The following is a 25,902-nucleotide window of genomic DNA, read 5'->3' as shown; positions in this document are numbered from 1 at the left end:
TGCCTGGCCTCCACATCACTCCTCTAGGTCAAAAAGGAGCCCTCCATGACCAAGCCCTACTTTTTTTTTTTTTTTTTCAATTTCAAATCTGTAGCATTATTAGAATAAAAAGGCATGATGCCATTTAATGTAAAGATGATATGAAATACTTACCATGTTGCATTTCTTCTTATATTTATTTTTATAATATATTTATAGTAAGTAATACGTATTTGATGATCAGGACAATCACACTCTTTACTGTCCAAACCAGTGTACATTTTTAAATTGTGAGAATATTAACAATTTTACTGAGACAAAAGTATCCCAAAATAAAAGGTCACTCTGTGAATGCAAAATAAGTATGGTTGAGGTATCAGCAAGCAAAATTTAAAAAGAAAAAAAGTCAATTTATATAAATCCCTTTTATCTAGACTTAGCTATTATATATTTTGAGTTTTATTGTTACATATATATTTATGCAAATATATATTTTTGCAGAAATATCAATATTCTTTTACAGTCTGCTTCCATCTATAAGTTATGAATCAGTGATGTTTTTCAGCAAATAAAATTTCATACATACTAAATTTTTAAGTGAATTCTTAGCATTATGTTGCATTACTTTTATGACTTAGCTGAACATGTTCGAATACAAACAATCCTGTGTGCACAGTTACCCCCAATTCTCAGAAATCAAGCATATATTATCTCTGAGAATAATTTATAATTATGAAAGCCACCTTTATTTCCACCTTACTGCTGATAAACAGCCAATAGGACACAGGTCTAGATCAGTCAAGCGAAGGCCAACCTATCAGAAGACACTAGACCTAACAGCTAATACCATCATGCCCACACCAACTGAATGTCAGCTTTGCTCATAAGCATGAAAATTCACTGCAATGGGGTAGATCTGCTGATGTGACCAGAGTGTCCGTTTAAGAGCTTAAAAAAGTGAATAGAGCATAGCAAATATTTTTTTAATCCCATTCTTAGATTTTTCAAAAGAACACAGCAAGAACAGTTTGTATGAAATAAATATGCTGAACTTACATTTGAATGTCTTATTGCTGGACTATTTTGACAAATAATAAGCAGTAGTTGAAGATCATGGAGAATTATTCAGCAAGTATGTACTTGATCAATTTTTGATGTAACAGCCATCTTTTAGGCACTGTGAGAAATAGAAAAACAAAAGTCTACGTGAAATCTACCTTAAAGCATTTTTTTCTGGACTGGAATTAAAGTATGTACACACTTTAAAAGCTTATATGTATAATTCATGGTAGAAACATGATTTTAAAAATACCATGAAATGGCATTAGTAATACTCTATGGAAATCAAAGGAGGTTAAATTCACTCTAACTGGCTTTACAGTTGGTGGATGTACTTAAAGGAAGTCTTTATCAAAGTAATGGCATTGCTCTGGTGTCTTGAAGAATGAATAAGGACTGAAGAAACTGAGTTAAATAGAAGACTAAGGACAATTGTTGTAAGTGGAGAAAACTGAACTAACAAAAACAGAGAGACTTATGAGGAGGAAAACTGTTATAGGATCAAAAGAGTTTGTAAAAGAAAAACTTAGAAATATTAGGAAGTACTGAGAATAGATACAAGTCTCCTTAATTGTAGAGCAATGGGTATGGGCTTGATCATTGTTTAATTTTAATAAATTTATTTAATTAACAGCACTCTTCACTTAATGACTAAGTTTTGTTTCTACAACTAGATCATTAAACCAATTGGTCAAGAAGCAAGGAACTTAAGGGTAGATGTCTTATGATGTATTGTGATGCCATAAGATATGTATTTTTCAATAGCTATCAGGCAACACAACACTAGAATAATGTAATTTTGTCCATTGAAAAAAATGCATTAGATAAGCACCACAGAAATGACCAAACATGCCACAACACAATAATATAAATCCCACATAATCATTTTATTTATTTTGAATATTTCTATTGGTGCATGATCAAATGCATTACTATAAACTATGTAGTCTTGCATGATTGAGAATACTTTGGGTACTGAATACTAATCAACTGTGGGAATGAGACCAAGATTGTGGACGGGGATTCCCAAGACACACACAGAATGAAAAAGGGCATTCTCCTTGTTGGAGACATGATTGGATATCCTAATGGTCATTAAACAGATAGATCATTAAGTGAAGAGTAACTGTGCAACTGATGAACAAAGGAATGCACACATTCGGTGTTTGAAGAGTTTGAACACGTGCAAACACCTGTAATGCCATTGCCATAATCAGGCCCATAGACATATCCAACAAATGTGGGGGGTGAAGTGGGTGGTGACTATGAAACAACATGGATGTGAGTCTACTTATAACTTGAAGAAACCATATTAAGTTTTTGAGGAGGGTCTTAAGATATGGACTGTCATTTGCTCTGTCAGCAATACTTTAACTCACTCATCTACTATCCCTTGATGCCATCTTTTCAGACACATAATTTTGTGCTCCTGTCTCTTCTCATCTGGCTGGAATCGAGAAGGTGGAGGCTGCTGCTCTCCTTCGGGCATTGGTCTTTTCCATACACAAGGAGCATCACTTCGGAACGCTGCTCGGACCACCTACGCTGGGTACCAGCAGGACTGGCAAGCCTGTCCTTATAGGTGGCCAAGAACTGTAGGCTCTGACCTTCCTTTTCTGATGGCCTAAGGTTTTTTTTAAATAAGTGGTTTTCTCAAAGTAATAAATGAATACAGTAAAGTGGCAGAATACAAGATCAACTTACAGAAATCTATAGCATTTCTATATACAAACAACAAGCAGATAGAGGCAGAACTAAAGTAATCCCATTTACCATAGCCACAAAAAGTATAAGATACCTAGGAATAAATCTAACCAAGAAAGTCAAAGACTTCTGCAAGGAAAACTAAGAAAATCTTAAAAAAGAAATTGAAAAAGTGGAAGGAAATCCCATGTCCCTGGATTGTGAGAATTAATATAACTAAAATGGCAGTTCTACCCAAATTAATTTAATACAATCACTATAAAATTACAAGAGAAATTCTTCACAGATCTAGAAAAGACAATTATAGAATTTGTCTGGAATCATAAAAGCCCCTGTATTGCCAAAGCAATCCTATGCAAGAAGACCGGAGTGGGTGGCATCTCACTCCCTGACCCTCAAATTTATTACAAAGCTGTGATAATCAAAACAGCATAGTATTGGCACAAAAACAGACTATGTGGACCAATGGAACAGAATAGAGACCCTGGAAATAAACCCCAAAATACACAGCCAACTGATCTTTGACAAAGGGTACCAGTCAATCCAGTGGGAAAAGGAAAACCTCTTTAGCATATGGTGCTGGAAAAACTGGGTATCTACCTGCAGAAAGATGAACCCCTGTCTGAACTCCTGCCTCTCACTATTAACAAAAATCAACTCAAAGTGGATCAAAGATCCAAACCTAAGACTGCAAACTATGAAACCACAAGTGAAAACACTGGGGAAACTCTGGAGACAGGGTAGGCAAAGACTTCTTGAGAAAGACCCTCAATGCATAGGCAGTAATTGCAAAAATAGACAAGTGGGATTACATCAGATAATAAGTTTCTGCACAGCAAAGGACATGGTGATTAGCTTGAATAGACAACCCTCTAAATGGGAGAAAATTTTTGTAAACTATGCTCCAGATAAGAGCCTGATAATCAGAATAAACAGGGAATTCAAGTGACTTGCCAAAAAGAAAATACTAAAAGATAGGGAGATGAGCTGAATAAACAACTTTCTAAGGAAGACATACAAAAAGTCAGAAAGCATGTGAAAAAATACTCAACATCCCTCATCATAAGGTAAATGCAGATTAAAACCAAAACAAGATACCACCTAACCCCAATCAGAATGGCAAAGATTACAAATAGAAAAAATGATAAGTGCTGGCGGGGATGTGGTGAAAGGGGAATTCTCCTACACTGCTGGTGAGAATGCAAGTTAGTCCAGCCATGTGGAGAACGATGTGGAGGTTCCTCAAAGACCTTCAAATAGAAGGTCTGTTTGAAGCTAGAATACCATATGACTCAGAATTCCACTCCTGAGTATCCACCTAAAGAACAGGAGAATGCTCAGCTTGCATATCTTTGTTTATTGCATTATTCACAATTGCTAAGGTATGGAACCAACCCAAATGTCCACAAACAGATGAATGGATTGAAAAAGTGTGGCATGTATACTCTATGGAATACTATTCAGCCATTAAAAAAAAAAAAACCACCAAGCATTGAAAATAGTTGTGAACACTGGAGACAGTGTGGAAGGAGGGTGGGCTAGGGGAAGAATGTAGGGGAAGAAATTTGCAAGAAAAAATAGAGGGTAAGACATTTGTGGGACACAGAAATGGTTTATTACCTGTCAATGATGATGTGTATAGTGTTCTCAGCTGGACTGATCTGAAGTATATTTCATGCTGGGTAAATTCCCTTTATAAGCTAGGTGATGTATAGTGATTGAATGTATAAAAATGTAATATAAATAAAGAAATAAGTGGTTTATCTTTTATAAAGAATGAAGAGACACTAGAAACAAGAAAGTACTTAATATATTAAATATAAATATATAAAATACTATAATGTATTTTCCTTGGCTTTGCATAAGGAAGAAGGTAAGTATTCAGGGCAGTAAAGAGCAGTTTTCAGAAGTTATTTTATACTTTTTAATTTTTCTTTCTTCACTCATTAATATGCACTTATTAAGCTTGTGTGAAAATAAGTACACCAGTCTCTGAAGAAACAGCTAAGTCACTCATCATGCCCTTAAGGAGACAAAGGTCTCCCTCCAGTGTTTCTGAGGGCTCACTCTACCCTCTGTTCCTTACTCTTTGCAGATAAACTCATTATCAGTGTGACTTTGCTGTTTCATTTACTGTTTAATGCCTTAAGTAACTGGCACTTGGGTCCAGGAGGTGGCTCAGTGCTGGTACAGTTGGACTTACCCTGGGTGGGGCCCTGGGTTCACATTCCTGGTCGCCTCTGTGCACGATGGGCACATGGGAGTTCCTATGATCTAGATCAGCTGAGACTGGGAGTAGGTGGTGTGTGGAGCCTGCAGGGGGGTAGCTCTCTGTTTCTCTCTAAAGAAATAAAATATTTTAAAAATATCTGATTCTTGAAGAGGAATCATTGTAAGGAGAATCCCTATTTTTATTTCTATTGCCATTTGATTAGAGATTTTAATTTTAATTAAAGCAGCTAAGCAATTTAAGACCCAAAGGGGCACTCACAGAGCCCTCCTAGGTCCTTTGATAGAGTGTAATACAGGGAGACTCATGATCGGAGCAGCCCTGGGTTGCATTTCAAATTTCAGAGAAATAAAAAGCCTTCCCAGTGATGCAGGAAAATGTAGCAGGGGGCCTGATAAATTAATTACTTTAGGAGGACAGGAGACAGGTGGTGAGCTGCAGGAGGGCAAGATCAGCAGAAACCTCAATGAGAACAAAAAGCCTGTGTCCAAGACTAAAAAAGAAAGAGAAATTGGAGTTGTAGAAAAAATCCATAAGTAGAGTTGAGGGTACCTTAAAGAGAGAACCTTAAAGGTATATGTACATAATACCTAGAAAATGGATATATAGAAGCTGCTCACCTCCTGACGGTTTGACTTTCAATTTCTCCACTTACTCATGGTGTGAAAGTGCCACACCTTCAGTAGAGGCTGTATTTCTAATTTGGAGTTTGGATCATCTCCTAGGCGAACAAGGTGTAGTAAGGCATTCTTGTGCGATACTGGGTGCCGTTGGCAGTCAGGGGTCCCAGTCAGCCTCACAGTTATGAGTGTGAATGGCCAATACAGGGTGCCGTGTTGCTGGCATTTTCTGTGTTTTGCAAACCCACCCATGTCTCCAAAAATGCTCATCTGTATTTCCTGCTTGTGGTGAAAAGAAGAGAAAGACAATTACAGTACAGTATTCAGTAAATTGCATAATAGTCTCAACACTTAGTTATGAAATAGTCTTTGTGTTAGATGGCCGAGCTCAAAGGTAAGCTAATGTAAGTGTTCTCAGCATGTTTAAGGTAGGCTAGTCTACGTTAGGATATTTGGTTGGTGTGCTGGATTAAACTCATTTTTGACATATGATATTTATCAGGGCTGATAAACCCATATAATAAGTCTAGGAGTATCTATCTATCACTTGTCAAAAGTACAAAAAGGACAAAAAAAATCTGAAAGTATAAAAAATATCACTCTTAATCCCACTTGCAAAAGTAATTACTTTAGAAATTTTGCCATGTTTCTTTCCAGTTTTTTTTAAGACTAGTCCAGATCATCCTGTATATTAACTGTGCCCCCTCACTGAAAATTATATAAAATAAATGTTTTTTATATCATATATCGAAAGAGATATGTGAAGCCAAAAACAGTAAGAAATAGCAGCCTAACATGAGGTTAGGTTAGTGTAGGTTTCCATAATGAAGCCATTTAATATAATATCCATCCCTACATTTGCTATCATGGCAGTGTGATTCTATCCAAATCCCTCCTTTTATCAGATCTCGGGGAGATTTATTTCAGGAAGGCTTTCGCTCAAACCCCTCTTGCTGCATTCCACCTTCCAAAACACACACACACACACACACACACACACACACACACCTGCTCTTACTCTTCGCATGCACCCGTGCGCACACACATGCAGACAGGAATCTTTTCCTTCTGTCTGCACAGCCTTTCCCATAAAGCAGATGGTGCTTGAAATTTCCTCGGCCTCTCACAAAGCTGTTCCTCTAGCAACCTTCCCTAAAAGACTGATTTTTAAACAGGCATAGATGTTCTTTGAATCCCCTGCTAGCCAATCTGGCAGTCCAACCTAAAATGTTTTCTAATTAAAAAAAAAAGTAATCGACTTTATGACAAGATCACTTAATTATAGCTGTGCTGTAGAGGTTGGGGTGCAGAGTGTTAGAAATAATACAAAGTTTCCTATATTTTAGAAATAATCATTTCAGTTTTACTTGTTAGTTTGAGAAGGCTGTTCTAAACCATCACGTTTGTGATTTCACAAATCCTTGCCTGTTATGCATATTTGATTAGACGTATTTAGTGGTGATATTTTGTGTATCGTAGTTGTCACCTCTGTGTCTAGACTGCCTTTAGACTCAAGCTGGAAACATCAGCTCTTCCTTGGGTTTCCCACCTTCCTGTCTGCCCTACAACTTCCAGGTCTAGCAGACACATCTTTCCTCTTGCTAGCTTGCAGGTCAGAAAGTGAGCTGTAAAAACTCAGAGATCAGCAGAGAGAAATGGTTCTAGGAAGTTAAAGGTATTACCCATGCTTGAAGTATGAAATAGAACATGAGGTCTTTAATCCTTTCAGCTTGTCTTACTGATCATGAACTGAATTTACAATCACATTTCAAAAGTATTTCTAATTCTGACACCAGTGATTTAAAAAAGTTTAAAAAAAGATTAGGTTCCCAGGGGTCATAATTATAACAGTGACTAATATTTATGGAGCCCTAATTTCCTGCCAAAAACTAGTCCTGAAATACGTAACTGATGTATTCCTTATTACGAAGATTGGGTTGTATTAGAATCTACTAGGTGGTGCTATATTAGAATGACCTATGAGTAGAATTGTATCAGAATTTAGACGCAAATGAGAAAGACAAAGCCAAACAAAACCATCCTCTGGCAAGTCACGTATTGCTCTCGGTTTTGGCGAGATCATCTGTTATATAAAATATCCGTAAAAGGAGGCTATCTGGAGACAGCCTATCTAAGGGCTCTTCCAGGTCTTCATCTGCAGGTAGATTGCCACTGAGGTCATGCTCTGTAATCAAGCGTTTCTTCCATGCCTGCGCACTGAGCGCTTATGAAATGTTCAACGTTTTCTTTCTGGAAAGGCCGTGACGAGACATTAAAGAAGGCAGGGCATTCTCGGCTAGTCCTCCCGTTGATAGTAGAACACATTTCTCTCTTTTCGCTCCAGATGACGTCAGGCCCAGTTACAGAACGCTCCAGAGAGACCCTGAGTGAGTAATGCCTGGCTGAGCCTAGGCGATCTATAAAAAACCATGAGAGATAATAATAAGTGGTCGCTTCAAGCTTCCAGTTTCAGGGTGACTCGTTCTGCAGCTGCTGCTTCAAAGCCGTGTTCCCCTTCCTGCCCTGTAGCATGCTCCGCCGTGAAATCAGAGAGCTACCATCAGCTCAAACTCTTCGAGGTCTGGCCATTTTTGAAAAGTTCTGCTTCTTTGTTTATTCATTTGTTTTTATCTGGATCTCTCGCCTGATTGTGAGCTGTTCTCGCAAACCTTCACACTCACGAAGCAACAGACTTTTTCTGTATGTCTGCCCCGTGTTATATCCAGGAAAAAACGTGGGACGTGGGGCTTCGGGTCAGCGGTGGGAAAGGAGGAGAGGAGGTTGTACTGACCGATGCGTGGAGCTGCGCCTGCTCCTGCCCCATCCACTGCACTTTGACCTTCGCAAAGTTGCTTGGGTACCTGCGTCTGCTCTTCCAAATTCGGCGTCGATGTTTGTGGTCCCGAGCATTCGGTTGCTGTGAGCATCCGTTTCTATTACACTGTTACCACTGTACTATTCTACCTAGCTTCCAGGGCTTTTATGAAGATGGAATGGAGTAGCTGGATAGCGAGTTTCTGCACCCGTTACTTAATAGGCAGTAAGTGGTCATTCTCGTCATCATAAATGATTCCAGGCCTGAATAGCCGGAGCAGGAGAGAGGAACTCGAGTGGAATGTGCCGGATACCGAACAGAGTCCATCTAATAAGACGCGCTCCTGGTTAAGCTGAGGTGACTCCTATTTCTCCCGTATTTAAAGAGAGAAAGACGACAATGTCTCTGCATTTGCCATTGCGTGCAGAGACCAGCTTGACCCTCCTTTCCAAAGTGCCAGGGTTTACAGACCAACTTTTAGGAAATTCAGGCTGGTATCCCCCGGGTATAAGCTTTTTCAAGCCTCAAAGCTTGAAAAAGAGCATATGATTAAGCAGCTCCAAAGGTTGGTTTGGATGTATTTATAATCCTTAGGAGAAACCTTCGTCTCCCACCCCCAGCGAAGCCCGCGCAACGCCCACCCTCACTGCGGCACTGGCCACGCGCAGGACGCGTCCTTCCCGAAGTAGCCGCTAAGGGGCGCTGGACGCCGGTCCGCCCCGCGCGTCGTCATGACAACGCCGCCGGCAGGCTCGCAGCCCGGGATCCAAGTGCCGGCTACAGCAGGTGTCGGATTGCAGGGCGCTCGCCGCGGCTCCGGGCTTCCTTGGCGCCCCATAAAGTCCGGCTGCTGTTCCTTCGCCTCCCTCTCCGACAGCTCCCTACCCCGGCGGGGACGCGCAGGGTGAAAATGGTCCACCACTCAGGCTCGATTCAGTCCTTTAAACAGCAAAAAGGTCAGTGGGAATCTCGCTCCCTTCTCGCCGCGGGCGTCACGTCCCTCCTCCGCCTCCCCCTGCAGCCCTGTCGGAGCATCCCTCGCAGGCTGCTGCGGCACCGCGGTGGGAACTCTGCGAAGTTTAGAAATCCTCGTCTGAATGCCTGCGCACTCCGCATCCCGGCCGAGCCTGGGTTCTGAGCCCCGGGACGGTGCAGGGAGCGGGCTGGTGGTCTGAGGTCTGGGTGTAACGCCCGTGTGCCGGGACTGTCGGCAAGCACTGCAGCAGACAGCTCGGGTCCGAGGCGCCAGCGCAGAGGTCTGCACACAGACGTGCCGGAGGGTGCTGTGCACGTATCTGTCACCCGTTTATGATTCAAAGTCTAGTAAGCTTCACAAAAGCGCCTCTCTCATTTACACCCTCCTAAAATAAAGAAATTCTTGGAGAGTTCCAGAAGTCGCCCTGTCTTCGTGGACGGGGCTCTGTAACTTGGGGAAACTTTTATTTTTGCCCTTTTCCAGTTTGGGTCTGTTGTTAGGTGTCTCGCCTAGGGATTTTGTGTTTTCTCTCTCAGCTCCTTCAAGTTTTTCTCTGGATGCAGGGACAAGAATCCATCTGTTCATAATCAAACCAAGATTTGTTCCAGGTCATCCTCGCTCTTGGGTCCTTGTTCCTTAATTTATTTAAAAGGCTTTTTGTGAAGTGCTTTTATTTTGAGGCACAGTTAGTGTTCTGGAGTTTTATTAACCAGAAACATGAATAAACAACATAGTTACCATTTTACTGAGTTAGTAATAATTATGGTAATTCTATAGTTGACCATATACTATCTAAGCTGTGTGAATTCTGGATTAGTGAATTGGTTTACAGTAAATATTTGCTTAAATATTAACCATCCCCCCAGGTATTATTCGTATTTCTTTTGTCAACAGTTGTTTCCATGTGTTTCTTTCACTTCCTGAAGGAAAAAGAAACCAAAGGCTGGGCTGACACACCAGGAATAATTGAGGGGGGATTTCTCCATAAGGCAAAACATTCAGCTGAAGGAGCTTCCAATCCCTTGAGTCTACACTTTGTTCAAGTCCAAATTTTCTAGGATATTTCAAATACGTGTTGAAATTGCGCATGATGTGAGAGACTGTGGGGGTAGATACCAGTTTCAGCTCCTGTAATTCTACAGTTCGTCAACTCTAAAGGTGCCAGAGAAAGTTAAATTGCGCCCAGACGTTTTGTTCTCTTTGAGTATTATTTTAAACACATCTAAGCTTTCCGAATGAAGACAAAGATGATAGGAACTTGGCCACAGCTTCATACAATTGATGTTCCTCCTCCCCGAATGCCTGGCTGTGGGTCGCTCCTATCTGAAGCCTAGATAAGCCATTGTAATCCTTTCAAAGAGGAAGGAATAATAGTACTCTAGATGCTTTCTGATCCAGGAGGTTTGGGACAGAAAACTTTCAGGGATTCTTTCCCCCACCACGTTAACTGAAAACACGTTAAAGTGGAGAAAATTCTGTACTGAAGTTCTGGAGTCCCAGACTCCAGGCCTGCCCTTGTTCTTACCTGGAAAAGCTTCAGCAAAGTGTTTTGCTTCTTTGAACTTTATCTATAATGGGAAGGGGCTATGCCTGACCACCATGGTCCTCTTTCTCTCTCTCTCTCTCTCTCTCTTCCTATGGCCCTCTCTCACTTTCTCTCTCTCTCTCTCTCTTTTATGAGGGGGGCAGAGGCAGTACACAATACGAAGACAGGTGATTTCTTGCCGGGTCAGATAAAGAAAAGAACCCTGCCTTCAGTTCACTTTTAAGAAATTACTGAGTAATTCCTTTGATGGGGTTTGTTTTCATTTTAATCAAGTGAGCATACTGTCTTTTTAAATTTTGATTGTAAGGAATTTCCACCCTCACTTGAAAAATAGCCCTGTGCAATATTTAAACTCAAGTGGAGGTTTCCATGTATATTTGGAAAACTATGTGGTTATCAATCCCTGATCCATGTTCCCTCACTAATTTTATTCAGTCTTATTGTAAAACAATACAGATGCCAAATGGCGGTCTATAAAATGAAATATTGTATGTAATCTTAAAGTTATCTGTTAATTCACTCTATGGCCTTTCTTTTGAGCATGGATAGTAGTGTCCTATGGATCCTACTTCTAAGCTTAGTCTTTTGCTATCTCTAAGCCTCAAGACTCAGTCACTGCTTAGGTGAAATGAAAATAACACCTGCCTTGTGGAGTTATGTAGCAGCTAGCAGTTCATACACAACTGGGGCTCAAAAAACTTAATGAATAATAGTACAATTACTATTTCCATTATTCTCATGCTTGCCCACCTTTGGTTGACTCTTTAGGAGTAAAAGAAACCCTCATCATTTCCCTTTTATTTTTTCCTTTTATTTTTTCCTTTTCTATTCCTTTTTTTCCAACTCTGTTTTATTACATATAGAAATAAATTTCATTTTAAGGAAAGCGGTGAATTCCAGACTCTTTAAGGAAGAAATGGCCCTTTGCAATCATGGGATTATAGTCACAACTCTACCAATTCCGACGTCCATTCGGCAGCAGACTTTCCAAAGAATTCCATAAGTGTAGATATGCAATAAATGGCATAATTTTAAAATGTAGCTGCAGGGAAGTGGTGTTTATCCATTTTCCACTCAACCTGTATCCACCACTGCACTTAGTGATGACGTTATCCAGAGCGCTTTCCTTCTGGACCTCTTACTGCAAATCCCTCCTTCAGAGAATCTGGTATAGGCCTAGAGCTCTGCTAAACGTTTATGCGAACTGCAGCCAACTGCATTTTTCTAGGGAAGTGTTGACATTTTGCTTATAGACATTGCTAGTTCAGTAGTATTTCTGAAGAAGGCATCCATGCATATTTCTGAATTTTTACTCTACTTACGAAGTGAAATGAGGGGTGCAGTTTGCGTATTTTTGGTATTTCCAGGGTGGACTGGAGCGTTGTGGTTAAGGAGGATGGGAAGTGTATGTTTTTGCTGGAGCGCGTCTCGGAAGAACACACAGGCTGGCGAATCGGCGACTTCTGGGGAAGTCCAATTTGCTTCCGAGCCTGGCTTGCTCTCTGGAATTGATTTATGATGAACTCCTGTGTCATACAAGAGTGGGTAAGAAAAGAACAGTGATAGTTCTGGCTTCTGGTGGCTGTTATTTACCAGGATGGCTACCAAATCTTTCCAGGAAACCATAGGTCACGTCAAACACCACCTGTCTCCAAAGACTTGGGCTTAATGGAATCAGCTGAAGCTGCTAAGTGATTCATCATTTTCCTAAGGACATTTGGTTAAACATAAAAAGAGTGTTTTTAGTAATTCCACAGAAGCAAATGCCTCCTACTCAAATAAGTGGTTGAGTAAGGTTGAATAATAATATTTTACATATTCATGGGGACCTGGAGACTATGAAGAACGCCCATTCTCAGTTTCTCTAAATAAATTATTTGCTATTGCAATGTCCACACAAAAAGCCTTTTAACAACTGTTCTGCTTTGTGCCCAGTTCTTACTTCAAAATACCCAGAGGAACTGTCCTGGGGAAATTCTAGTTTAGAATCTTTGACATCTACTATTTATACCTCTTTTTCTCTCACTAAAAATATCTCTAGTATCTAGAACCTTCCTATATCTTACTTAAGAGAAATGAGAATAAAAATCTGGGGCCAACCCATGACCTGTTGGTTAAGGCAGTTGGATTCACATGGCCAAATATATGGTTTGAATCCCGGACGTGGAGGCTTGAGAAACACACTGGACAGGTGTGCACACATGCCCAAAATCCCAAAAGGAGGGAGAGAGAGAAGGGAAGGGAGCAGCGTGTCAATGCCCCATAGGGAGGGTGCTTTCTCACTTGTCCTCTCTCTGTCTCCTTCTCATATGTGCATGCATCCTCTGGTCATTTTTTTTTTTTAATCTGAAGCCTTTTATATAGTGACAGAAATTAATTCACCCATGTGAGCTAACTTGCCCTGAAATTTTCACAATCTGTTCTTTTACTAATGACCGAAGGATGGAGGTATTATCTTCTGCTAAAACAATTGTGCTGTATAGAAAAGACTTTGGGGAAGATATTTTTGGATCAGAAGTTACACTTCCCTTAGACTGATACCAGATACCTAGTGGAGTCATCAGAAGGAATCGAGTGTCTAGTCTTAATTTGGAGGCTCTCAGGTTTTCTGCTGTGTTCTTTCATTTTTGCCCTCCTCTCTTTTCCCCTTACACAGATTTCCTAGATACTTAGAACTCTAATTCCTCATTTACTATCTTACAGTAACAGTGAGCCAAACTATGAAAAAAAGATGAGACCTTTTAATCCAAAGGGAAAACACACTAGATCAGAACTATTTGTTTAAAGAATAAAAAGTGAGTTCCCCATTTGGCTCAGAGAAAGTACTATGTTAACTCAAAGTAAGAACATTAATGTTTAAAATGATGACTCTGAGTTAGCAAGAATAGTATACATTATGTGATAAATATACATCTCCTACTTAATAATGAATATAAGTGATGAGCTTTAAAACAAATTCCATCCAAAGTAATTAGAGTTTAAAATTTCAGTGTTTTAAAGCTGTCCAGAAGCTTGGCTATCTAGATCAGCATGTTCCTTGAGGCTTCTAGAGAGCTGAAGTTGTCATTTGAGTTTAGAATTTCATGGTATATTCTGCACACGGGTGTTAACTGAAGAAAAAATTGAGATCAATGATTCTATGAATCATTTTATCAAAAGAAATCAAACCTTAAAAAAAGTCGACCAAAACTCAATTTTTTGCTTATTATTTTAGTATTTTCTTATAGTCCAGATGTTTATAAACTCTTAGTGTAAAAATTATATTCCTGTAATGTAGTTATACCTTGATGAAAAGTGCACTGACTCAAAGATTCCCATGACCAAATCCCTCCCCTCCCCTCTATCACTTTGAGTATTTACATTTTTGAGCTCTAGCTTCTTTATCCAAAATTCTGTGACAGTAATGCCCTCTTCTCAGGAGTCTAGTTAAGGATGATAATAATAATGAAAACAGGGGCCAGACAATGGCACAGTGGTAAGAGAACGAGCTAAAGGAGACACAATAAGAAGAAACAAGGAAGTGATGCGGTGTGTGCAGACGTGTTGTAAGGCTGATGCGGAAGGGAAGGCTTCAGTCCCTCATCTGAAGACCTCCCTGAGTTCATGGCCTACACATGTGCCCATGACCCGGCCTGGATGAGGGTGTGGGTGGATCAAAGCCACATGAAGATCCCATTGATGATCTCTCTCTTCTTTCTTTCAAGGAATAAATATGTTTTAGGGGTTTTGTTTGTTTGTTTTTAAGACAAAAATAAACGAGCTGCATTAGCTAATGCTTTTTCAAAATTACAGTGCATTGTCCCAAAAGTCTAAAGGTACACTGCATTCTTTCATACTCCCTAAAGTTTAGGTAGTTACATTATTTTCTCCTATTTTAAGGTGAGGACTTCGAGGTTTAGATAAATTAGATAAATTCTATGCCTTGTCAAGATAATTTGAAATGGATGGTAGCACTTGGATTTGAATGCAGCCTTCTCTGACTCCAGCATCCACATTTCCAAACACTGTTCATTCCATAAGGAAGCCTAAGTGCTACAAGTTCCTTGGAGGACATGAAGCACAAACAGCTAGAAAATATCTTCCTCCCATCTGATTTCACCACAGTTGTCTGTAGCTTGTTCTGCTGCTCTATGTCTTCTCCCTAAAAATAATACAAGGAAGAGTTCCATCATTTCCCAGCTTGATCTCAGGCATCTCGCTGACCCTTCTGTGGCCTCAGTCACCTTGTGTCTAAAATGCATACCAGCAAGATGATTTCCATGTTGTCTTCTGACTCTCCAGCTCATCAAAAGTCACAGAAGTGTGAAATCATTTGTAAACCTGATGGTGCATTAGTACAATCATCCTGGCTGTCCCTTCTGTTACTGCCTGTCTTCTTAGATTGTCCTGCAAGTAGCAATTACTTTAAATTATGACTGGCTTCAACCCAGCGGGCACACAGGAATGCTGCAGATTCAGGTTCACCAACACAGGGGCCTCCCACAGTCATATCCTCACTGTGACAGAGATGCAGTTTGCCCTTGGAAGGGGAAGGCTTCCTTGTGCGTGAAATTCGGTGGCGATGAAAATATGTTGTTGAAAGTCTTTTGCCAATGCACTGTATTAGTTTCGGTCTACTGTTTACCATTATACAGTTATTGTTCTGCCGGAACAAACACTGGTATTCTTCTTCTGAGACATACCTGTTTAGTTCCTCTCCCCCTTTTTAAATCCAGTGTATGATTTCTAGCCTTTGAGTTGATTCCCTTATATATTTGGGATATTAATCCCTTATCAGATGTGTAGTTTGGAAATATTTTCCTCCATTCCATAGGAGGAAATTTTGTTAATTGTTAATTGTTAATTCCTCTGTTGTGCAGAAACCTTTTAGTTGGGTACAATCTCATTTATTTTTGCTTTTGTTGCCTCTGCTTTTGGTGTCGTAATCAAAAAATTGTTGTCAAGACTCATGTCAAGAAATCCTTTCCCTGTGTTTTCTCCTAGTAGTTTTACAATTTGAGTTGATCATTGTACATAATGTGAGGCAAGGGTTCAATTTTATGTGACTACACATAGATATCCGGTTTTTCTGACATTGTACATTGAAAAGACTCTTCTTTATTGTGTGTTCTGGGCATCTTTGTTGAAGATCAATTGTTCGTAGACGTATTGATTATTTCTAGGTTTTCTGTTCTGCATCGTCTGTCTGTGTGTCTCCTTTGGGGCCATGTTCCTGTGATTCCTATAGGTCTGTAGCATATTTTGAGGGCAAGTACTATAATGACTTCCTTATTGTTCTCATGCTCATGATTGCTCTGGCAATTTGGAGTTTTTTGTGGTTCCATACAAATTTCAGGATTATTTTTTCTTTTTCTGTGAAGCATTACTTTAGAATTTTGATAGCTATAGCATTGAATCTATAGATTTTGGAGGGTAGTGTGGACATTTTAACAATATTTAACCTTCTGATCCATGAACACAGGATATTTTCATTTCTTTATGTCCATTTATTTATTTCATCAAAGTTTTTTAGTTTTCAATCTATGACTCTTTTACTTCTTTGGGTAAAATTACTCCTAAATATTTTTGTTTTAGTAGATATTGTGAGTAGAATTTTTTCATAATTATTTCTCAGATAGATTGTTGCTATTTTATATAAACAGTATTATTTTTGTATATTGATTTTGCCTCCTGCAACTTTACTAAAAATTTGTTTATTCTAAGTTTTATTTTTTGATAGATTTGTTAAGATTTTCTATATCATAAGATCATGTCATTTGCAGACGAAGACAGTTTTGGTACTTCCATTCTAATTTAGATGCCCTTTCTTTCTTTCTTCCTTTCTTTTCTTAATTTTGCTAAGACATCTAGTACTATGTTGAATAGAAGTGGCTGCTGGAGGCAACCTTGTTTTGTTCCTGATGTTAAAAGAGAAGCTTTCAACTTTTCATCATTGAGTTTGACATTGGCTATTGGCTTGTCATATGTGATCTTTATTGTTTTCAGGTACTTTACTTCTACATTTAATTTGTTGAGAGTTTGCATCATAAAATCATATTAAATTTTGTCAAATGCTTTTCTTTTTTCCCATCTGCTGGGAAGATCATTTAATTTTTAACCTACATTATGTTATCATGGTATATCACATTTCTTGATTTGGATATATTGAACCATCCTTGCAACCCAGTAACAGATCCCACTCAGTCTTAATGGATGACCTTTTTAATGTGCTACTGAATTCAATTCACTATTATATTGATGAGAATTTTTGAGTCTTTGTTCATTAGGGATATTGACCTGTAATATTGAATTCTTTTAGTGTTTTTATCTGGCTTGAATTTGAAGACAATGCTGATCTCATAAAATGAGTTTGGAAGTATTCCCTTCATTCCATTTTTTGGAAAAAAAAATCAGTGTAAAACCTTTCTACAGCAAAGCTCACTCTTCTCCCTTCTCACAGTGGGTTCCTCTCCACATGCTGAGCTGGCTTGGAGGGAGGTGATGTGGGAAACGTGCAGCTATTCTATCTTCTTCTAGGTGTCTTTTCTTATTTCTGTGTGCAGGTGCTGCTCTTTAACCTGGACTTCGTTGCTCCTGTGAAGATATGTTTATGCAGGACAGTTGTTTAAATTGTTGCTTCTGTGAGGGGATGAGAGCTGGAAACTCTTGCTCCCCCATTGGCTGAATTTGCTGATGCCACTTCTCAGACTTCAGGAGCACTTTGATTAACAAATGAATTCATTTTTCATTCTCATTGCATGGTAGAGCCACCTGGGGAACTCTATTTTATATGCAGCCCCGGAGATCTTTGTTTGACTGAACCACTAATTAATTTTTCAAATAATTCTCCCAAAGATTATGAATAGTGAAAATCACCCCTGATTACAAAGATTCAGCTTCTTTTTCTTTTTAGGCATACTGAGTTTAATTTACTAACAGGAGTTCAACTTAGACATATTCAAAAGACATGCAGTGGTCTCATCTATAAACTTATTAATCACGCAGACTCAATGGCACACATGCAATCAGTGGCATATTTACAGATTACTTGCCCAAAGTTGCCTTTAGTACAGACAGGACTTATCCACATACGATGGCCTCAGACGTGTAGCAGGAGATATGCTGTGGTCAGAAACGAGTATACATGTCAAGTGGCTTAGGCTCACATGTTGCTTCTGTATGATTTGCTACCTATGATTATTTGATCTTTGCCATAATTTTTAGTTATCTAAGTTTTGCTTTTTCTCCTCTATGAATTGGTGCTGACACAGTTGTTTGAGGATGACTCGGTGTAGTATCTGTTGTAACAATACATTTATCAATCTACTTTTTTCCCTTTTTTGGAGCTTTTTTAGAAAGTCTTAAGAATTTCCAATATAATTTCTACAAAAATTACATCACATAAATTCAAAGTTACTGCACTTTTCTTATAGTTCTGAAGCTAGTTTCTTATGACTTATGGCATACCTTAAAATCTCAGAATAATTAGGGTTTAAGTTTTAAAAACTGTCTCTGAATTTGCATTTATTTCTATATAAAAGTAGAAATTTCTAACTATTTATGACCTGTTGTCGTAGTTATAGAAATTAGGGGCCAGCAGATGGCATGGTGGTTAAAGATGCTGGACTCTCACATGGCTGACCACAGTCTGAGTCCCAGACATGGTGGCTTGCTTTCTCATTCCTTCTCTCTCTCTCACTCTGTCTCTGTCTAGTTAAATTGAAAAATAATTATAATAAATAAACAATTATTTTTTAAAAAAATAAATTATATTGACATTTATGTAATGAAAGTAAGGAAAATGGCAACTTAAAATTTTTATTTATTTATTTATTTTCTATAGGGTATGTGCAGTCACCAGACAGACAGACAAAGAGTGAGGGAGAGCAGATGGGGAATGGTCACATTGACATCCCTTCTCCTCCATCACACACACACACCCAGCATGATTCTCAAGCTGCCAGATCCAGGACTTGAATTACACAATGGGACATATCAGATCCAGCCGCCTTAACCACCAAGTCAAGGAGCTTGCCTGAATTTTATTTTCTCTTTACCATACTTTATACCTTATCATATAACAAAAAAGATTGATGATGTCAGTCATCATAAATTCGAATTCTGGTTTGTTTTGTTTTTGTTTTTTTTTTGCCTATTATGAAATGCCCACATAGCGAATTGGGGTAAAGCAGTCAACTCAATTTTTCCTAAGAAGGAAAACTACTGTTTTTGGTAGAATGCCTCCTTTAGGCCACTAGTGTTAATATTTGAAATGACGTTTCTCTATTTCTCCCACATTGCTCCAAGATAAGTGAGTTGGTGGAAAGCAACACATTGAACAGCTTGCAATTAGTCATAACTCTTACCAGATGTGAAGAAATCACCCCCTCAGACTTATGCCCATTTAGACAGAATTTCTTTAGAGTTTGAATCATGGACAGGAGTTACTTAAGTGTATCTAGTTCATATTGATTCATGTTTTATAAAACTTACTTTTACATGCTCAAAAAGCACTATTTGATCATAATGCTGAACAATGAGTATATTCCAAGGCTATGCTGTAAAATATAATGTTTAAGAGATAATTACTTAACATGCCCTTGAATGGAAACTAAATAACGTGTATCTATCTGTGTATCTATCAATGTATTGGCCACTGCATACACATTATGTCATATAGTTCCTTAATTTATGCTTTAAGAAAAATATCTATTTTACACACAAAAACACAGACTCCAAGATGTCAAGTGAGTTGCACATGAATACATAGCTTATTCGTAGCGAGCATGGAATCCAGTCCCATGGATATGCTAGTGCACTATATATGTTTAAGAAGAGTAGCTTATTTCTGTTGTAAGTCACCTTGAAAAAAACAGATTAGGAAAAGCAGTTTAGTGGCGAATAATTATGGTGAACAGTTCAGGATGTGTTTGTAGTTCACACAGAGTGGGGAGGTTATGAGCTTTTATTACAGAGAAATTGATAAGCTGCAATAGAGATTCAAAGATTCTTTTGAGAATTTCTATTTTTGCTTATAAGCCATATTTTATCAGATTTTCACAATCTATGTAGCGTCGTCTTACAAGTTAGAATGGACTCCTTTCTAATTGCATTTTATCATGAATAATTTTCTCCCCTTTAGTTACCTATAATCCACCCTTCAAATCTTGACTCGATATTCATTATGTCCCCTGGGTATAGCTGTTGACTGTTAGACTTCTGTGTACTGGGATGGGAAATGACAGGGTACCAAGAATCATCAAGTGCCTTATGCTAAGCCCCATGCTTTTGTGTTTTTGTAAATATGTATTGAATGTCTACCATGTGCCAAATACTACACAAAACAATGAAAATGTGGCAGTTAACACAATTTTACATCTGCTGAGGAGGCTCTGCTGGAATTTATTTACTTTCCATCAATATGCATGCTGTTTCAACATAGTTATGTCTCTGCCAATCATATTTATTGAAGAAATAACAGACTGTCAGTTCTTTAGATACCAGGCTTAGTCACAAAAGTGCTGAGACCAGCAATTGGCATAATGGTTATGTCACTGGACTCCCATGTAGTCGACTGTGATTTGAGTCCTAGACCCAGTGGCTTAAACTCATGCCAGGCACGTGTGTGTGCGTGCCCAAGGTCCTGTGAGGAGAATGGAAGAGAAGGGATTGTGGTGTGGCCATTCCCCCAGGAATGATCTTTTGCTTTCTGTCTCTCTGTCTCTCTCTGTGTTCTATGAATGCATGCGCCCTATAGCAAAAATTCTCCAATAAATAAATAAATAAATAAATAAATAAATAAATAAATAAAAATAAAAATAAAAGTCCTCTTGTGGTCAATAAATCACTTCAAATTTTGAAAGCAAGCAAAACAGTTTTATGAAGAGCTTTCATCAGCCTTGTCCTTGGGAAAACTTCTGGGAGCTGATCCAACACTGAAATCCAAAATGTGATGCCCATATTAATGTGTTGGAAGTAGTTTTAATAAAAGTTCACAGTATGCAATTTTCATAAGGAGGTATTATAAGATTGTATAGGACACTTCAGATTCTTCCTCTATGAGTTACTAGCTGTGCCATCCTGACAACTTTAAATGTTATCTGAAACTGGACCTTTTTATCTGCAAAACAACACCTACTTCATGCGGTTGCTGTGAATATTACATATGGTGGTGTATATGAAGCAATTAGGACAATTTCCAGTGACTAGCTAAGTGACTGCCACAGAGTTGGCAGTCGGCGCACATTTAAATACATTGAGTTTAACGTGTCTTGTTCATTAAAAATATTAGTACGATGATGACAAACAAGTGTTTTTTAAATGTCTAGCAAGTATTAGTACAGTATCGATACTGAAGAGTAGAAAAACCCTTCATCTGTGTTCCAATCAATCGTGCCGCTTTTTCTCTGACATAAAACCAGACTTCAAAATATTTTTTCACGTAAGTATTAACACATGATCTCAGAACAGTTCTTGTGTAAGTAAAGTATTTCTAGCAAGTTCATTATAGAATCAAAGGTTTATCTTGTTCCCGTGATGAAAATTACACAAACTCACTTTTTCCTTTGCACTCCCCAATAGGCATAAGACCTGCCTTTATCAATACTTTAAAAATAAGGTGGCAAATTTTTCTGCTTTTTATTAGTACTTGTGAGAGGAAGGAGGCAAAGACAAAAAAAATAAGGGGAAAATCAAAGGAAGACAAAACATTTGAGGCTACATTTTATGGAGTAGTTAAAAAATAATCAAATAATCCAGATGCTGTTTGTTTTATAGCTTGAATCTTCAGGTGAAAGACACTCTCTCAAGTGTATTTTAAATTAATGTTAACTACATTAAACCTCTAACACCACAAAAGTCATGTTTAACCTGCAGTAATCTCTGAAACATCCTCAGGACATTTGGAGTTCTAGCTTAGAAATTTCTAAACTTACCTTGCAAAATAGTGATGGAACTCAAGCCACATTCTAGATTCTAAAGTTTGGAGTCACTGAACTGAGCTACATTTAGTGTAATAAAGCTAGCCAATTCTTACCTATCCTAAAGAGGCTTAAAATAATTACAACAATTTTAATAGGCATTAAAGAAAACTTTGACCTAACATTTTGAGTACATATTTTATGACTAACCCTTTAAAGTTCCTGAAAATCAGGTTTTGAAATGAATCTTGAACTATAACAAAATCACTCATTTATTTACATTCTAAATTGTTTACTAATTCAACAAATTTTACAAGGCACTGTTTTGTAAAAGTTACAAAAGATGTAGAGGAAAAAAAATAATAGTTCTTTGCTTTCTAGGATCTGATATTCTTATGTTGAGAGCTGGGCAAACATCAGTAACTGTGGAATGTGATAAGAATATCACATATGGGACCAGCAGATGGCATAATGGTTATGTCACTGGATTTCCATGTAGTTGACTGTGGCTCAAGTCCCAGACCTGGCAGCTTAAAAATCTCATGCTGGGAGTATGTGCATGCGTGCCCAAAATCCCAAGAGGAGAATGGAGGAGAAGGGACTGTGGTGTGGTCATCACCACTAGGGGGGTGATTTCTCACTTTCTATAGTTCTGTCTCTCCAGCAAGTGCACACACTCTATAGCAAAATAAAACTCTTAATCAAAAGAAAAGAATATCACATATGGGGGGGGGCAGCCAGTGCCATCGTGGTTTAGGCGCTGGACTCCCATGTGGCCACACTTAGTGGCTTGAAACTCACATTAAGCATGTGTACATGCATGCCCAAAATCCTGGGAGGAGAATGGAGGAGAAAGGATTGTGGCATGTCCATCCTACTGAGGGTTGACTTCTCATTTTCTGTCTCTCTTGTAAGTACACGTGCCCTGTAGCAAATACCTCAAGAAAAAAAAAAAAAAAGAATTTCACATGTGTCAGGTGATACGGGATAGGTATTTGAGAGAGAATTCTCACCAACAATGAGGAGATGGTCTTTAGGAGATTACGACAGTTGTAATGAAATCACTAGTTATTTGCTTCTTTTACTTTGTTTTAAAACTCATTTCTAGGAAGGATGTGTGATGGTTACATAAGCATGGAGGTTTATAGGGATCGTTGAAAGAGAAAGTCTTTAGCTTCTCATTCCTATATTGGATTCTTGTGTTAGTCAGAAATATCATTTAGCTAATTGGCCTAGACACACTATTTCATCTTCACTTTGAAACTGCGTCACCCTTCTAGTGCCACATTTAACTTCAACATAGCTTGTGCATCTGACCTTAGAAGCAGAGCTTTAAAATGGCATTCAGTGGCCAGCCAGGTGGCATGGTAGTGAAGGTGGCTGCACCCCACATGGCCAGCAGCAGGGTTGAATCCTAGACCCAGTAGCTTTGGAAACAAGCCAAGCTCTTATGTGTGCATCCCCAAAATCCTGAAAGGAGAGTGGGAGAGAAGGGATTGCAGTGTGGTCATCCCTTCTGGGGGGGGTACTTTCTTACTTTCTGTCTCTCTCTCTCTCAGTCTCTGTCTCGGTCTGGTGAGTGCATGTACTCTATGACAAAAACAAATTCAAATGTACAATTTTAGATATCCCTTCTGCAACCTACCTATTGAAATTAAAATTTTCCAAATGGTATGTATTCTAATAATGCTTTATAATTCTATAACTGTTTACAGTATATATCTCAAAATATGATATCAGGATCTCACATATATGTTAAGTACATAAATTTATTATTATTACTATTTTCATTATCATTTCTCAATTTGCATTAGGACATGGTACTATTCAGGAGTAATTTCTAGTTACTATAATAAATTACTTGAGAAATGTGATCTTAAAAATAAATCTAGTGAGCCGGTAAAGAAAGACTTTCCTATAGTATTAGAAAGAACTTTAGTAGCAACAAAAACTGAGTATTTGTCACAGTGACCTCTTTTGTAGAAGGACAGAGATATTCCTCTGGCAATGCCCATTTTCCTTTAGAACGTGATTAATCTGAAAGACAGGCAAGGGGAGCAGTGGGAGGGAATAAAAAGGGGGGAATCCTGTAAAAGCAAACTAACATTTAGAAGCAAATTCCACTGTTGACATCAAGAACCCAATTTTTAAACTTCTTTAGGGAGATTGTGGATAAGAGTAGCCAGGCGCATGTGCGTGTGTGCCCAAGATCCCAAGAGAAGGGACTGTGGTGTAGCCATCCCCCCTGGGGGTGATTTCTCATTTTCTGCCTCTCTGTCTTTCTCTCTCTCTCTCCAGCAAGCACATATGCCCTATAACAAAAATCACTCTCTCTCTAAAAAAAAGCTTTATTCTGAGATCTTTTACTGGTTTTCTTATTTGGAAAAAAGTAAAGAAGCATGTTCATCAATTCTATAACTTAAATTCTAATTCTCATTCTTAACAGAGAGACTCTACTTCAAGAAGTAGACAAGGTCCGATTAAATAAGCATGTCTAGTCTATTTGGTGCTGTACTGCTGGGGAAATGTTGAAGGGCTGCTGGTTTGACTTCACTGATTTCCCTTGATTTGGACAATCAAGGGGGGAGGGCGGACAAAGAATTGTTCATCTTCCGTTTATCCCTGTGCATCTGAGAAGTCACAGCCCAGGGCAAGGGTGTCCAAACTAAACAGAAAGACAGTTGGGAATGGAAATTTTTGTTGAGTCTACTGGACTTACCTTAATACAGTAGGAAAGAAAAATAGGAATGGATTTAGAAAAACTGTACACAATTTGCCTAAAGTAGAAGTCATCCAAAAAGAAATTCTCATTAGTAAATGTACCAAGTACATTTGAATAGTTGACTAAACACACACACACAAAAGGAATTACTTTTAGTGCCTTCCCAAAGTCCTAATTTCTAAGTACATTTGTATAGTTGACTAAACACACACACACAATGAAGTACTTTTAGTGCCTTCCCAAAGTCCTAATTTCCAAAACCATATTCACTCGTCATCACTGAACTTGCAAATCAAGTTGGAACAATTATCCACCTGAATATATAATGGAAGAATTTTACCAATACACAAACTGGAAAAATAGATCTGCCTCACCCTTTTCTCAGTTTCTGTGCCACCTGGATTTTATGTTTCTTTATCCTTTCCTTTTCTTTCTAATTTATGCTTTCTCTTTTTGTGCTATTACACCTAGTTTGTTGGTTTTGAACTTCTGTGGTCATCTGGAAGGTATATATACTCAATTTCTAGTTCTGTGGGTGGCCTGCCAGTGTCTGCTGGTCAGTAACTACTACAGCATTCAACCCTCTCCCACCTCATTACTTGATTCCATTTGTCAATCACATAAATTTCTATATAAACTTGAGACCATCCCAGTTTTCAAATCTTTCAAGACTAAACTCGGCCACCTTCCTTGCTTCATTTTCTGCATGCTTGTCTTCAGGTGCTTGAAAACAGGTTCTCATTAATCTTTACATCACCCAAATTTAACCCATTGCCTGACACGCAGTAGATATTCAATTTTTATTTTATTTTTACAAAATTGGAATATAATGGTGATAAAATCTAGACCTCTATTAAACTATTTTACTTTCCTATTTGACCATAAAGCATGGTTGCTGAAAACAAATGAATCATCAGGAAAAAAAAGGAGGCTTATGCAGAGCTGCACTAAGTATTGATAAGATGACAGGGCTGATTTCTCATTAAATATTTGTTAAAAATTAAAATAATATATGTGCATGATTTTAAAAATCTGGAGATCTATTATACAATATAGGACTTCTGAATACTACTACTATAGTGTATACTTAAAAATTTGCTGAGAGTAGTGCCGGGGACCAGCCTCGGTGTGGGTGGGTTATCTCGACGGAGGCGGCGAAGGTGAACAGAAGACAGAGGCCTCGATGCCTTTTTTTTTTTTTTGGAGAGGTTTTTGCTATAGGGCACGTGCGCTCGCCAGACAGAGAGAGACAGAGAGATAGAAAGCAGGAAATCACCCCACCCCGGGGATGGCCACGCCGCAATCCCTTCTCCTCCATTCTCCTCTCAGGATCTTGGGCACGCATGCACACGC

General features: G+C 38.5%; 1 protein-coding gene across 1 annotated transcript in view; it reads left to right on the top strand.

Moving 5' to 3' along the window:
- Positions 1 to 8,692: 8,692 nt before the first annotated feature.
- LOC114009530 (anoctamin-3-like) overlaps positions 8,693 to 25,902 on the top strand; it is a gene marked incomplete at its 3' end in the record, with an annotated part of 104,514 nt that continues 87,304 nt past the window's right edge. The window contains exons 1-2 of the mRNA XM_027775364.1: positions 8,693 to 8,764; positions 9,002 to 9,363. Of these exons, the coding sequence (XP_027631165.1) occupies positions 9,318 to 9,363 (46 nt within the window). The remainder of the gene's footprint in view (positions 8,765 to 9,001; positions 9,364 to 25,902) is intronic.

The sequence above is a fragment of the Tupaia chinensis genome, unplaced genomic scaffold (genome assembly GCF_000334495.1).
Source record: "Tupaia chinensis unplaced genomic scaffold, TupChi_1.0 Scaffold000555_1, whole genome shotgun sequence".
Classification (NCBI taxonomy): domain Eukaryota; kingdom Metazoa; phylum Chordata; class Mammalia; order Scandentia; family Tupaiidae; genus Tupaia; species Tupaia belangeri.
This window is presented reverse-complemented; position numbering and strand designations above follow the sequence as displayed.